General features: G+C 43.7%; 1 protein-coding gene across 1 annotated transcript in view; it reads right to left on the bottom strand.

The window, feature by feature from the left end:
• pkd1a (polycystic kidney disease 1a) overlaps window positions 1-16211 on the bottom strand; it is a 129555-nt gene that overhangs the window by 31448 nt on the left and 81896 nt on the right. The window contains exons 26-32 of the mRNA XM_068003452.1: window positions 14660-14912; window positions 7509-7704; window positions 5461-5631; window positions 5086-5229; window positions 3865-4075; window positions 3460-3586; window positions 1111-1224 (exon numbers count right to left, since the gene is read on the bottom strand). Coding sequence (XP_067859553.1) covers window positions 1111-1224; window positions 3460-3586; window positions 3865-4075; window positions 5086-5229; window positions 5461-5631; window positions 7509-7704; window positions 14660-14912 — 1216 coding nt within the window. The remainder of the gene's footprint in view (window positions 1-1110; window positions 1225-3459; window positions 3587-3864; window positions 4076-5085; window positions 5230-5460; window positions 5632-7508; window positions 7705-14659; window positions 14913-16211) is intronic.

The following is a 16211-nucleotide window of genomic DNA, read 5'->3' as shown; positions in this document are numbered from 1 at the left end:
ACCTCTGACACTGCAGCACCCCCTCAATACTGCACTGCAGTGTCAGCCTGGATTATGTGCTCAAGTCTCTGGAGTGGGACTTGAACCCACAACCTTCTGACTCCTTTAAAAGGGACACTATCTTCATGAAAAACAGTTAGGCAAACCTTCATTAATGTGTTTACGAAAACACAACATGATGACATAAATAGCATTGAAATGCATCATGGTGTCACTTGTAAACGATTTCATTGTAACAAATTTGACACCTGGGAAAAAGAACTTGCATTTATATAGCAGCTTATCATGTTGTCAAACATCTGGTAGCATTTCACCATGTGGATTGCTGTGACTGTTATGTAGTCTTCTTCTGATTTTCTGAGCAAGAAAAGTTTGCAAAACACCTTGCCATGAAGTATTTCATGGAGCAAAAAGGGCTAATTTATGAGGACACGCTGCCTAGACCCGGCTTGTATTCCCTTGAGTATAGAAGATTAAGGGGTGATCTAATTAAGGTGTTTAAGATGATTAAAAGAATTGATAGGGTAGAGAGAAACTATTTCCTCTGGTGGGGGGAGTCCAGAACAAGGGGGCAATACCTTAAAATTAGAGCTAGGCCGTTCAGGGGTGATGTCAGGAAGCACTTTTTCACACAAAGGGGAGTGGAAATCTGGAACTCTCTCCCCCAAAAAGCTGTTGAGGCTGGGGGTCAATTGAAAATTTCAAAACTGAGATTGATAGATTTTTGTTAGGCAAGGGTATTAAGGGTTACAGAACCAACACGGGTAAATGAAGTTAAGATACAGATCAGCCATGATCTAATTGAATGGCGGAGCAGGGCTGAATGGCCTCCTCCTGTTCCTCTGAAGACTATAAAGTGTCTTCTTTAAATGTAAAAGCTCCAAAATGCACTTTTTGAGATCGGTAACGTCATGGAGTAGGCCTCAGATTGAGTGCTGGTGGATTCCAAAAAAGGGGCTCTAGCTTCTTGTGCGGCCGTCTTGATATCAGGGAAGGGGCGGGTACTGCACGTGAAGGAATGTGTTGGGAGATATCACGATCTAGTAGGGTTGACACTAACTGATTTATCTCCCATGTAAGAACACACAGTGGCTAAAGTCTCCGCCTCACCTCCTCCAGATTGTCTGTAAAGGTCAAGAAGGAGCTGCCTGCTGTTGAGGAGTCGATGTAATCATCGATTTCCAGCACGTTCGATTCATGGCGACTTGGGTCATTCATCGATGCCTGTGGAAATAAAAAAATTGCCAGGATATAAATGGTATCATCCCCAGTTTTTCCAAAAATCTATCCTCTGTAATAATCTTATTGAAACATATAAGATTGTGAAGGGGCTTGATCAGGTGGATGCGGTAAGGATGTTCCCAAGGATGGGTGAAACTAGAACTAGGGGGCATAATCTTAGGATAAGGGGCTGCTCTTTCAAAACTGAGATGAGGTCTGTGGAATTTGCTGCCCCAGGAAGCTGTGGAAGCTACATCATTAAATAAATTTAAAACAGAAATAGACAGTTTCCTAGAAGTAAAGATAATTAGGGGTTACGGGGAGCGGGCAGGAAATTGGACATGAATTTAAATTTGAGGTTAGGATCAGATCAGCCATGATCTTATTGAATGGCGGAGCAGGCTCGAGGGGCCGATTGGCCTACTCCTGCTCCTATTTCTTATGTTCTTATGTTCTTAATACACTTTTCCACTAACTGCTGCAGTGATACAATTAAATATTAACTAAACTAGATGAGTCTTGATCTCTTACAAGTATTTTGGTTTAAATTATCAGCACTGGGAATAAAGGATTCAATTTAAATTTTGTTTTGAAGACGCAGCACATTCTCCTGGACCATCACATAATCCAACACATTACAAAGATAAATCTTCAAAACCTTTAGAGGAGATGGTAAACGGAGGCATTGTCAGTTGGAGGACGTAAAAGATCCCACGGCACTTTTCAAAGAAGAGCAGGAAGCTCTCTCGGAATGGTGACCAACATTCCTCCTTCAAACAATACCACTAAAACCTGTTCGTCGACCTCATTTGCTGCCTGCAAACTGACTGTCACGTTTTGCTTAAATGGCAACAGTGACACCACTTGGGTACTCGATAAGGAGCCATGTAAATACAAGTTCTTGTTTCCCTTTTGTCTGTGCCATGGCTGGTGTCTCTTGGTTTCCTCTTTATTCCTATGTTCCCTGTATTCCTGGTGACTGCTAAGCAAAGGGAGTTTTTTTTTTTAAAAACAGGAGTTTGTTTTATATTTTTGGAAAGGCGATTTCAGCCAGAGTTGCCTGGTTGCTACTTCTCACTCTGTTAATTTACGATGGTGTTGCAAATTTGGGTCTTCTATAGATACCTGTTTGGGTTCAGCAGTGTCACTCGCTCCCATAATCAATATAGGTGTCTTACTTCTATAGGAGTTGATTCACACTGTTCAATATCTACTTGGACAATAGTGGGACCCAGGGGTAGAACAATGAAACTTCCTTGTGACCTGGATTAGACCTCCGTGCTTTTCTCACGTATATTTATTCAATAACTCAGAAGGTGGACCGATTTAACACTTAATGAGATGAGGCTTGGTTGAAATTCTCTAAGCAGCTTTATTCCACAGTAAGGTGAATGCACGGAGCAATAGTTATGGTGAGAGTCACGTAGTTCAAATGATACTGCTTATCATTGCATAAAGATATAAAAATAATGAATGCGTGACGGTACCCCACTTTGGTGGGGCACCTTGCTTAACTTAAACAGAATAACCAGTGCTGTACTGAAGGAGTTCTGCACTGTCGGAGGTGCCGTCTTTCAGATGAGACGTTAAACCAAGGTCCTGTTTGCCCTCTTTGTTGGATGTAAAAGATCCCATGGCAAAATTTCGAAGAAAAGCAGGGCATTCTCCCCGGTGTCCTGGCCAATATTTATCCCTCAACCAACATCACAAAAACAGATTATCTGGTCATTATCACATTACTGTTTGTGGGACCTTGCTGTGCGCAAATTGGCTGCTCTGCTTCCTACATTACAACAGTGACTACACTTCAAAAGTACTTCATTAGTTATAAAGCGCTTTGGGACATCCTGAGGTCGTGAAAGGCGCTATATAAATGCAAGTTCTTTCTTTTCTTTTTTTAAAACAAAAATCCAGAACACTCATCCATCCTCACGTCTCTACTATTCAACCCTGGCCTGCAGCCCTTTACAGGTACCCCAACCTCAAGGGGATAGGAACCATTATGTTCTGTGGAGTGGCCTGAATCTACACCTATCCCTAAATCGCATTCTCCACCCAGCTACGTTTTTGAAGGGAATCGGCACAGCACCAATCTTGGTCTATTACTCTGCTTGATCTGAAAAGGTGACATTGAACTCCAAACCTGGAAAGAATGGGATATGTATATTTCAGCTTACAGAGGGAAGTCTCCCGTACGAGAAAGGATTACAATCGCAGTTGAGGGATGTTTGAGCTTACCCTGCTCCTAGTCTTGCGGAAGAGCAGAATGACTATTAGGTAGATTGGATAGACGATTATACTGGATACGATGCCAGCCGCCACACTCTCTCCACTCAGAGGAACCAGGTTTGAGACTGGAACATCGCTGGGAAAATAAAATAGTTATACTCATACAATTATTTGTTTAGCCATTGTGTGAGATTCTTGAGTAACCTACTGGAGGAAAAAGCCATTTAGGAGTGAAATCAGGAAGCACTTTCTCACACAAAGGGTAGTGGAAATCTGGAACTCTCGCACTACGCTCTTTGAAGTGGCCTAGCAAGCCAGAGGAAAATCACTACAAAGCAATTCGGCTCTGTACCACCACTGCTCAGGGCAACGAAGGAAGGGCCTTTGATCAAAATAAAGAAGGGCGGACTGTACCTTTTGCTTCTGTCACTTATGATCCCGTACCATACTGCACCAGCGCAGAAGAAGAGGTATATCAGTACGAGGCAGCAGGTGACCCTCTGGACTCTGGTGAAGCAGCTGCGAGGGGGCCGATCCCAGATTGAAAGCCAAATGTGTCCCTCTGATAATCCTCTTTGAATTTCCGCAGTGAAGATGCGAGAAAAGTCCTTCAGTTTAGCCTCCGCTACACAGGGAAAATGCAAATAGAATTAAGACAGAAAAACAGGGGCGTTCCTGAAGGTTAATCCCGCCTAAACCTCCTTATGTGGAATAGCTGGTCAGAGAAAAATAACCCCATGAATGTTGTTCCAAGTTTCATATGAACACTAATGGTTTCTTTAAACCTACAATGCCTATAGTAAACACATTTCCTTTGAGTTCATTGTATCTCTATGGTGGTCTCTTGTACCTAACTTTCTACGGTTTTGTTTTATTTCGCTCAACGTTAATAACAAAACAGCCCTGAGTTGTACGTATTACGAGAATCATCGCCCTGGAATGATTCTCGGGGCTGGGCTGTGGGAAGGTGAGTTGTGGTTCCTCCTACTTTGGGGGAGTGGGCACCTTGGGAGCAGAAGACCTGAGAGAGACAGCAGTCAAAGGTTATATCACTGAGCTGTCGCATAGTTACTATTAAACACATTATAATCTGTGTATCACCATGTCTGCAGTATGTTGCATAGACTAGGCTTGTATTCCCTTGAGTACTGAAGATTAGGGGGTGATCTAATTGACGTGTTTAAGATGATTAAAGGATTTGATAGGGTAGATAGAGAGAAACTATTTCCTCTGTCGGGGGAGTCCAGAACAAGGGGGCATAACCTTAAAATTAGAGCTAGGCCGTTCAGGGGTGATGTCAGGAAGCACTTCTTCACACAAAGGGTGGTGGAAATCTGGAACTCTCTCCCCCAAAAAGCTGTTCAGACTGAGGGTCAATTGAAAATTTCAAAACTGAGATTGATAAGATTTTTGTTAGGCAAGGGGATTAAGGGATACAGAACTAAGACGGGTAGATGGAGTTAAGATACAGATCAGCCATGATCTAATTGAATGGCAAAACAGGCTCGAGAGGGCTGAATGGTTTACTCCTGTTTCTATGTTTGGAAGAACCCTTTCATGTGGTGCTGTCCACAGGTCTCCACAAGAGATATGGCCATGCTGCTGTCAATCTCCCCTCAAAACAGGTGTACTTACTTGCAGCCAGGACCTCCTTTTCCACTAGGCCTTCATTCTTGTCATTGTCAACAGCCAACCAGTCATTCACCAAAAAGTAATAGCTGTTATTGGTCTGTAGATCCTTAATTATTACGTGCTGCAGGTACCACGATGGGGTAAGACCTAGTGAGAAAAGCCGGGGATAGTCAGCATGACGATTGTCAACCCTGGAGTGAGATAAGTAAGTATAGAAATAGGTTGCTTTGGGATCAGCGCTCGTCCACTAACAGCACTAACTATTCATTTCTATAGTTGGATTATTACATTTTTATGTCAGATCGCAGTGCTTTGTATTTAGACCCAAGATATGACATTTGGCCATTCTTGTCTGTGACTAGTCAAAACGTCTGTTACCTTTATTATCGTGCCAAACACGAATCTTCCAGATGTTGCCAAGGCTGTTATCAGTCGCAATCTGAAAGATGTCCACGCTGTTCCTGTGAAAAGCGCCCTCATTGTCCAGGTGTCTGTGTCCACTCTTGTCCTCTCTGCCGTACAGGCTGATTCCCACATGAGACGATGTGCCTGTTAGTTTGTAAAGATAACTTAACACATCACTCTCATCAACCATTAACTTCACTATTCCTACTTTGATCCAAACCCATATAAAAGGCTATTAACAGTTCTCAGCACCCATTCATATGGAGGATACTGATGTTCTCGAGATGGTACAGAAGTAAGCAGCAAAGATCATTTTAGCTATCAGGAATTTTAGATATGAGGAAAGGTCAATGAAATTGGCCATGTTTCTTCATGAAAAGAAATTACTTTGAGGTGATCTAACTGAAGTTTCCATCATTCAGAAACTTGATCCAAGCAAATTATTCACTTAGCCAAGGACTGAAATACCAGTTGATTCTGGCATAGGGAGTTCCAAGTACGAAAAGAGGTCTCAATTGAAAATTATAATGTCAGCATCACCCTGAGCAGAATAGCTTGTATGTGGAAGTGGATCAGTTTTCTGTGTGTTAGGTATTTAACTTTTGCCCAAATTCAGCAATACCTTTAACAGAGAGAAAACCTGGTTAAAATAAAAATCCTTTGTTGAAAAATCCTAATTAATTTTATCCTTTGTTAACATTTATAATTTCCTTAAATATTTGAGCTTGGAGCCTCAATCAGTGAGCGCGGGCAGGCAGTGTTTGGGAAATGTTTGTTCTGAAACTCATTACCGTGTGGATAAAATGGGACTAATGAGTCGGTAAATAGAAACTAGATGCTGGAGGAGTGTGCTGGGGATCAAGTATAAGTTGGGTGCTCCTACATATACAAACCCAGTAAAGAAAGAAAGAAAGACTTGTATTTCTATAGTGCCTTACACGACCACAGGACGTCCCAAAGCGATTTACAGCCAATGAAATACTTTTTGAAGTGTAGTCACTGTCGTAATGTAGGAAACACGGCAGCCAATTTGCGCACAGAAGGTCCCACAAACAGCAATATGATAATGACCAGTTAATCTGTTTTTAGTGATGTTGATTAAGTGATAAATATTGGCCCAGGGCTCCGGGGAAAACTCCCCTGCTCTTAGTAGCACAAAGTTTACTCAAGTGGGCAACTGTGGGACGTTAATCGAATCCCACAAGTGAGGAGACTGCACAGTTAGAAGCAATGAAAATCCATCTTATAAACTGTGGGGAACAGACTTGTCAGATCTTACATGTTATGGTGGAAATCATTCATTTTTTTTTCTTAAAAAAATGTAGTGTCTTTCTATCGAAACAAAATCATTCACTTCAACAGGTTTCAAATCCACCTGTTTCTTATTAACAGTTTTTAATGCCACAACCTTGGCACAAGTAGCACGTTAGAATGTCAAGACCCTTTAGTAAAAACGATAACTGCAGATGAATGCTGCCTCCTCTCTGGTACGGCAACAGGCTGGCTGCAATTATGGTGCAACACCGAGTGTTGGTTCAATAAACAGCACAATGTTATTTCACAGTGACCTGTTAAATATCTTTATACCAACGATAATAGTTCTGAACTTTTAAATGTTCTGTTAGTGGGGACTAGTGTAAGCTTGGAGTGTGTTTAGTTTCAACCCACGGTCGCATGGGAGGACCTTGTAACCTCCTTCAGAAGTGATCTGATATTTTGAAAATCAGAGACTTCACCGAAACAATTTGGACTCTTAAGAGCCCAAAAAGTTGCATTTCTTTTCTTCTCTGGTATTCCTTTCCCTCTCCCGAAGGAATGGAATCACATGGTCAATAGAATGCATTACATTCTAAAAAATGGATGTCGTAAATGTCACCACCAAAAACAATATTCTTTGGGTCCATTATGCCTTTGCTTGGATTAATGCTTCACGATTCTTCTCAAAGTAATGGGTCTCCGACTCCTTCGGTTTAGAAATAGAGGACACAAGTGACCATGGAGTGAACACCACCACCTCTCACCTGACCCTCTGCCCCATCCTGTTTTCACCAGGATCTCATATTTGTAGAATCCACCCTTTCCGCAGAGGGGAATGACTCCGACTCGATTGATGTCTATCAGGTCCAGCTTCCGAACGATGACGGCAGAGACAGCGTAGATGACAAAGCAGATGCCACACGTGATCAGGACGATGTAGTTCTTTACAACAGGCGAAGGCTGATCAAAATAACAGGAGATAGAAGGAAAGTTTCTTTTAAGCGCTATCATTCCAGGTCTTCATTACCCATTCAAGCAGTATGGAAGCCAAAAGAAAAGAATTTCCTTCATGGTTTGGGAGGGGAGCCACAATTTGTGCACAGGACCCTAAAGCATATAACCTGATTAAAAAAAAAACAAAGGGGGGTCATTTTGACTTTGGGCGATAGTGTAAAATGGGCAACATTGGATCAGCCACCCATCATACATCTCCCCCAATTGAAGTCAATGGAAATGAAAATTGGTAGAGATGTAGAATGGGCATATGAATCAATACTGTCCGTTTTACACTATCGCCCGAAGTCAAAACGACCCCCAAAGAATCAAAGAATGTTTTCTCTGTATTTTAGGGAGGTACTGATCAAGCAACCTTCCAAGTTGACAGCCACGATTTGTAATAGTTAACAGCATGCGTTTGGATGGGGACAAGTTTTCATTTGTGTCTCTCTGTGGACACGGAGCTCCTCTTGGCCTTTGGGATATTTGCGGAGCAACCCAGATCTCTCTCATCAGCCTGGCTGGAGGAGAAGCTGATCTAGTGAGCAGCTTGCAATGAGACAATTGCCTATTAATGGGGCATGTCTTTTCACAAGGAGTGGTAAGCAGAAATCTGGGAATCATTAGGAATGTTGTGTTGGAGGTTCTGAGGGCTTATTTCAGCATGTGTGCGCTAAGATAAACCAAATGGCCTTTCTCGTCCATGCCTATCTTGTGAATGGAGACCAAAAAATAATCATTAGTTCCTTTTCCATTTTGAGTTATATTGTTGGTGCTGTTAACAAAGATATTGGAGGAACAAATGTCGCAAACACGTCTTTCCCTTTTGAATGCCTTCACTTAGCGACAAGAGCAATTCTTCCCCCTGCATCTCTCTAATTTATGGTTTTCAAAGATATTTAAATCAGTAGCCAGGCAACAAGATGTATATATTTCAGCCACATGAATATTCATTACTTGGAAGCAACAGTGTAGGAACTGAGGGGGTGAATGGAATAGAAAATCGGGCAGGGTGTGAAACGGGCTGCCGTTTTTTTTTGTTCGTTCATGGGGTGTGGGCGTCACTGGCACGGCCGGCATTTATTGCCCATCCCTAATTGCCCTTGAGAAGGTGGTGGTGAGCTGCCTTCTTGAACTGCTGCAGTCTGTGTGGTGACAGTTCTCCCACAGTGCTGTTAGGAAGGGAGTGCCAGGATTTTGACCCAGCGACGATGAAGGAACGGCGATATATTTCCAAGTCGGGATGGTGTGTGACTTGGAGGGGAACGTGCAGGTGGTAGTGTTCCCATGTACCTGCTGCTTTTGTCCTTCTAGGTGGTTGAGGTCGCGGGTTTGGGAGGTGCTGTCGAAGAAGCCTTGGCGAGTTGCTGCAGTGCATCCTGTGGATGGTACACACTGCAGCCACAGTGCGCCGGTGGTGAAGGGAGTGAATGTTTAGGGTGGTGGATAGGGTGCCAATCAAGCGGGCTGCTTTATCTTGGATGGTGTCGAGCTTCTTGAGTGTTGTTGGAGCTGCACTCATCCAAGCAAGTGGAGAGTATTCCATCACACCCCTGACTTGTGCCTTGTAGATGGTGGAAAGGCTTTGGGGAGTCAGGAGGTGAGTCACTCGCCGCAGAATACCCAGCCTCTGACCTGCTTATGTAGCCACACTATTTATATGGCTGGTCCAGTTAAGTTTCTGGTCAATGGTGACCCCCAGGATGTTGATGGTGGGGGATTCGGCGATGGTAATGCCGTTGAATGTCAAGGGAAAGTGGTTAGACTCTCTCTTGTTGGAGATGGTCATTGCCTGGCACTTATCTGGCATGAATGTTACTTGCCACTTATGAGCCCAAGCCTGGATGTTGTCCAGGTCTTGCTGCATGCGGGCTCGGACTGCTGCATTATTTGAGGGTTTGCTATCGGCAGTTTTGTGCCCTCGCCCAAGGCCTCTTTCACCCTCTGATACTGTTGGGAAAAATAAAAAATACATTAAAGTTCCAGGGGAAGAAAGGTTAACCTATCTTTCGAGCGCTGATTGGCTTGCTACACACTTACAGCATTTTATTAAAAAAAGTTTTTACTTCAGAAGTCCAGTATTGGTGGGTTTTTCATTTTGGGGTGGGGTAATTTTAGGAGTGGACATGCTAGGGTAGGGGGAGCCTCGACCTCTGGCCTATGGTTTTCCGATCATGGTTTGTGCTTCCGGTGGGGGAGGGGTGAGGCTCCCTGGTGGCAGCGGGCCTTCTAAAGTTAACCCCCTTTAACTGTACCGCTGAGGAAAAGTAGTTCATCGCAAAGAACCTGGAGCTCAGAGCAAATAAATTGAAATGAAACACAGCTCCACAGGTCGCAGCATTAACACACTCCACAAGGCAGCAAAACAAAAGTGAGCCACTAAAGGTAAATACATAATTTCTGCAGAAACGTCCAGCTTCGATACCACATGGAAGCCATTTGCTACGGCTTATTGCATTTTACTGCAACTGTGCCTCATTAAAACCAGGTGCTGGCAAGTCAAACACTTTTTCTCAAACACACGTTGAGCCAATTTGCTCCAAGCCTGGGCTGAGAATGGTACACGTGGTTGATTTAATCGATGTGACAACAACTTCCATTTATAGAGCACTTCTAATGTAGTAAAACGTCCCAAGGCGCTTCACAGGAGCGATTATCAAACAAAATTTGACACCGAGCCACATAAGGAGATATTAGGACAGGTAATCAAAAGCTTGGTCAAAGAGGTAGGTTTTAAGGAGCGTCTTAAAGGAGGAGAGAGAGGCAGAGAGGCGGAGAGGTTTAGGGAGGGAATTCCAGAGCTTAGGGCTGAGGCAGCTGAAGGCACGGCTGCCAATGGTGGAGCGATGGAAATCGGGGATGCGCAAGAGGCAAGAACTAGAGGAATGCAGAGATCTTGGAGGGTTGAAGGGCTGGAGGAGGTTACAGAGATAGGAAGGGGCGAGGCCATGGGGGGATTTGAAAACAGGGTGGAGAATTTGAAAATTGAGGCATAAAAAACGTTTTCCTAACAGTTACTGAATGGTGCTATCTTGTGGGGGGCTTTTTGAAGTTTCAGTACTAGTTCCTGCACAACCACAAGCTGATGCAAAAACATCACACTGTGAATGTTCAGGCATCGATATAATGGTGCCCCAGCTGAGGAATAGAGGGTGTTCACAAATATTGTAATGGGAAAAGTAACTGTTGGATTATCTGTTTTGATTTTCCGAATGATACATTTAATGATTATGTTTGGAAGACTGGTGGGTCAAGGGGCTTTTGTTACATATTTGTTCTCTCAATTATGGTTATCCATCATACCTAGAAACCAGGAACTACAGGAAAGGAAGGGGGGAACTGAACAGTATATAAACACAAACTGTTATAAAATGAATACAGAGATACGCTGTACAGTGTACCATTGTACGCAATAGTAGAAGACTTGAACACCATACTTAATGAATCTCGGGAAGGAATTGTAATTTGCATACCATGTACCATTACTAGAGCAAGCAACTTAGGATCGGTTGATGGTGATGGGGAGGGAGAGGAGTTTACCGCAGGGTTGTTTGCAATCCATAGGAATGTTAGGATCAGCAGCAGGCCATTCAGCCCCTCGAGCCTGCTCTGCCATTTAATTAGATCATGTCTGATCTGCACCTAAACTCCATTTTCTCGCCTTGGCTCCATATCCCTTGATAAACATTACCCAACAAAAAAAATCTATGGATCTCAGTCTTGGAAAGCTTCAATTGTCCCCCAGCATCCACAGCCTTTTGGGGGACAATTGGAGCTTTCAAGACTGAGATGGATAGATTTTTGTTGGGTAAGGGTATCAAGGGATATGGAGCCAAGCCGGGAAAATGGATTTGAAGTGCAGATCAGCCATGATCTAACAGAATGGCGGAGCGGGCTCCAACTTTCTACTACAACGGCAAGTGATTTGTTGCAGTTCAGGTCTGCTCAGAAACCGGCATTTTCATTGCTTCTAGGAGGGAACGTTTTAGGCAAAATGGCAGCAAACTGCGCCGTCCGGTAAGCTGCAGCTGAGGTGCCTGAAGATTGGAGGGTAGCAAATGTTGTGCCTTTGTTTAAGAAGGGCGGCAGGGAAAAGCCTGGGAACTACAGACCGGTGAGCCTGACATCTGTAGTGGGTAAGTTGTTAGAGGGTATTCTGAGAGACAGGATCTACAGGCATTTGGAGAGGCAGGGACTGATTAGGAACAGTCAGCATGGTTTTGTGAGAGGAAAATCATGTCTCACAAATTTGATTGAGTTTTTTGAAGGGGTAACCAAGAAGATAGATGAGGGCTGTGCAGTAGACGTGGTCTACATGGACTTTAGCAAAGCCTTTGACAAGGTACCGCATGGTAGGTTGTTACATAAGGTTAAATCTCATGGGATCCAAGGTGAGGTAGCCAATTGGATACAAAATTGGCTTGACGACAGAAGACAGAGGGTGGTTGTAGAGGGTTGTTTTTCAAACTGGAGGCCTGTGTCCAGCGGTGTGCCTCAGGGATCGGTGCTGGGTCCGCTGTTATTTGTTATTTATATTAATGATTTGGATGAGAATTTAGGAGGCATGGTTAGTAAGTTTGCAGATGACACCAAGATTGGTGGCATTGTGGACAGTGAAGAAGGTTATCTAGGATTGCAACGGGACCTTGATAAATTGGGCCAGTGGGCCGATGAATGGCAGATGGAGTTTAATTTAGATAAATGTGAGGTGATGCATTTTGGTAGATCAAATCGGGCCAGGACCTACTCCGTTAATGGTAGGGCGTTGGGGAGAGTTATAGAACAAAGAGATCTAGGAGTACAGGTTCATAGCTCCTTGAAAGTGGAGTCACAGGTGGTCACAGGTGGTGAAGAAGGCATTCGGCATGCTTGGTTTCATTGGTCAGAACATTGAATACAGGAGTTGGGATGTCTTGTTGAAGTTGTACAGGACATTGGTAAGGCCACACTTGGAATACTGTGTACAGTTCTGGTCACCCTGGATATTATTAAACTAGAAAGAGTGCAGAAGAGATTTACTAGGATGCTACCGGGACTTGATGGTTTGACTTATAGGGAGAGGTTAGACAGACTGGGACTTTTTCCCTGGAGAGTAGGAGGTTAAGGGGTGATCTTATAGAAGTCTATAAAATAATGAGGGGCATAGATAAGGTAGATAGTCAAAATCTTTTCCCAAAGGTAGGGGAGTCTATAACGAGGGGACATAGATTTAAGGTGAGAGGGGAGAGATACAAAAGGGTCCAGAGGGGCAATTTTTTCACTCAAAGGGTGGTGAGTGTCTGGAACGAGCTGCCAGAGGCAGTAGTAGAGGCGGGTACAATTTTGTCTTTTAAAAAGCATTTGGACAGTTACATGGGTAAGATGGGTATAGAGGGATATGGGCCAAGTGCAGGCAATTGGGACTAGCTTAGTGGTATAAACTGGGCGACATGGACATGTTGGGCCGAAGGGCCTGTTTTCATGTTGTAACTTCTATGATTCTATGATTCTAAGCGTGGAAATTGACGGGATTTGGCACGGACATCAAGCAGTGTCACACTCCTGCCCTCGCCAATATCTAGGGATCTGTTAATGGGAGCAGCAAAGAGTTACTCACGATCCGTGCACACGGATGAGTGCGCAGACATACTCAATAAGAATAGAAAGCCACTTTGTATTTTAATTTACACAACTTAATAATTTTTATACCAGAACTGCTCACCATGACCTGTGAGCTGAATTGACGCATCTTTGATGAAGGTGCAGTCCTTCTGGAAAACCGTTAAAAGTGTAAAGAGGGACGCTGTCTTCATGAAACCATTTCGGCAAACTTGGTGCGCGGAGAGAAGAGCCATTGCTTACCTTTATCGTAATAATCTGATGTGTTTTGATGCCTCTTATGTTGTTGCATTGAGGCTTAAAAACCAAGGTCAAAACATTGAAAAGAAAATGTCTTCACCCTTCTTATGTAGATTCTGCCCCTTGAATACCAATTGAAAGGTTTACTATAGAGGAAGCTCTTTGTACAACTATCTACTTACAATGAATCGTTCAATATCTGTTATCTTCCAAAGGATGAAAGTCTTTTGGGCGACACAGCAATTCTTTAATAAATTGATTTTAAAAAAAATAATATTTTTATGGAGTTGCACAAAGTTCAGGCAATTTGTTGAGTTATTTTATCCCACAAACATCCACTGAATTTCCCAGAATTTTGAACTGCGTCACACATGACTGAGTCAAGGCCACTGCTTGCCAGGAAGCTTAGGGTCGCACAGGGAGGGAGAGCATTTGAGTATTCAGTGGGGCTGGGTGGAGTGGACCCTGAAGTCAGTGACCTACTGCAATTGGATCGTCTCCAGCTGCAGATGGAGCACACACATTATTCACTGGGATTGGCCTCTGTGCCACAGATGTTTTGCCTACATTTAATGTGGGAGAGGCAGGCTGCACAGTTTTGGGGTGCATCTTCTCATGGCTAGCCCCAAGATCTATACCAGCCTGTGATCTGCAGAGTTGCCTGCCCAGCTGATAGTTTAAGTAGGAATGGGGCAGCACAGTTGGACAGTGCAGTGCAACCTTGATTTTACCTCCTTTAGCATATAAAACAACAACTTGCATTTATATAGCGCCTTAACGTAGTAAAACATCCCAAGGTGCTTCATAGGATTGTTATCAGACACAATTTGACACTGAGCCACACAAGGAGACATTAGGACAGGTGACCAAAAGCTTGGTCAAAGAGGTAGGTTTTAAGGAGCATCTTAAAGGAAGAGAGAGGTAGAGAGGTTTATAGAGGGAATTCCAGATCTCAGGGCCCAGGTGGCTGAAGGCACGGCCGCCAATGGCGGAGCGATGAAAATCGGGGATGGCCAAGAGGCCAGAATTGGAGGAATGCAGAGTTCGCCGAGATTTTTGCACACGGGCATTAAGTACTCACAGGGTTGATGAATACGACTGAATTAGGTGGCACAAACAGACTTGCTCCAAAGGCAGTCAGGTGTTGTGTTAAGCACACAGCCATGTCTGGTGTAGTATCTTCTAATGGCCAAATCCCATCGGTTTTCCAGCTCATTGCAGTCATGTTGAAATACTGGCAGAGGGAAGTGTAGACTCCGACAGCAGCTTGCACAGAGGACGAGGTATAATAGTTTGTGACGTTCAAATAATAATCTTTCGTTGTGTCATCAGTCCTGTTTGGAAAATAAAAATAGAACTGAAATAAATAACGTCTGTTTTTGGATTGTAATTATTATGGTCTATCTATATGGTACACTTTGAATTTGAACAAACCTTTTGTTCTTTTTTTGTTACTGCCTATACATACCCACCCCTGCCCCCCCACCCCACACACACACACACATACACACACACACACACACACACATGCACACACACACAGGTGTCCATTAGATTGGAGGATGGAACTGTCTGGGCCCATGACTTTCCCACAGCTATTGTCCATGGTGCTGCTTGGACAGTGAGGGAGTTCCGTTCTGTGGAGTGCCATTGGTTCTCTCACACTATCGTGGGTCTGAATGCTCCATTGCAATTGACTCCGCTGAAAGGTCCAGGAAAAACTCATCGAATCGAGGCAGCTGAGTTCAGAGGCAGATTCGGCTCTGATCCTGACTCCTGGCCCTTCGTTTGGAAACTCCATTCTCTTCCATTGTAAACGCCCCGTATGAGTGAGTCACTCGAGGTGTGTGCCACCGCTGACCACACACCCACACATACATATAAAGACACACACACACGTATACCCACAACACACACCCACATATACATATACAGACACACACACCCACAAACACAGACACACACCCACATATACACATACATATAAAGACACACACACACGTATACCCACAACACACACTCACATATACATATACAGACACACACACATCCACAAACACAGACACACACCCACATATACATATACACATACAGACACACACCCACAGACACACACCCACATATACATATACAGACACACACCCACAGACACACACACTCATATACATATACACATACAGACACACTCCCAACAAACACAGACATGCACACACATATACATATACGCATACAGACACACACCCACATATACATATACAGACACACACCCACAGACACACACACACACATTCATATAAACACACACTTCATCTAAGTTGTTTTCTTGCTTCACGGTAGACCCTTGGGTTGCTGACTTATTGTCTGAGTTAGTTGGCTGTTCAGACAGAATGCCAACTCCTCATGCTTTTTTAAATTAAAAACTTTCGTTATCAGACTTTTTTATTTCCCCCAAGGCTTCCTTCCTCAGATGTGTCATTTATCTCTGCGCAATCTCTGTGGGGGAAACAGGGAGGGCAGGTCAGTCTGTGTCCTGGTGTTCTCCATAGCAACTCTCAGTGCTGCCCGGTGACTGACTGATGGATGACCAGGAAGTGATGTTCAAACCAAGGGCAGCTCAGCTTTGCTACTTTTCC

The sequence above is a fragment of the Heptranchias perlo genome, chromosome 22 (assembly GCF_035084215.1).
Source record: "Heptranchias perlo isolate sHepPer1 chromosome 22, sHepPer1.hap1, whole genome shotgun sequence".
Lineage (NCBI taxonomy): Eukaryota > Metazoa > Chordata > Chondrichthyes > Hexanchiformes > Hexanchidae > Heptranchias > Heptranchias perlo.
The sequence above is the reverse complement of the archived record's forward strand: the minus strand, read 5'-3'. Positions and strand labels throughout refer to the sequence as shown.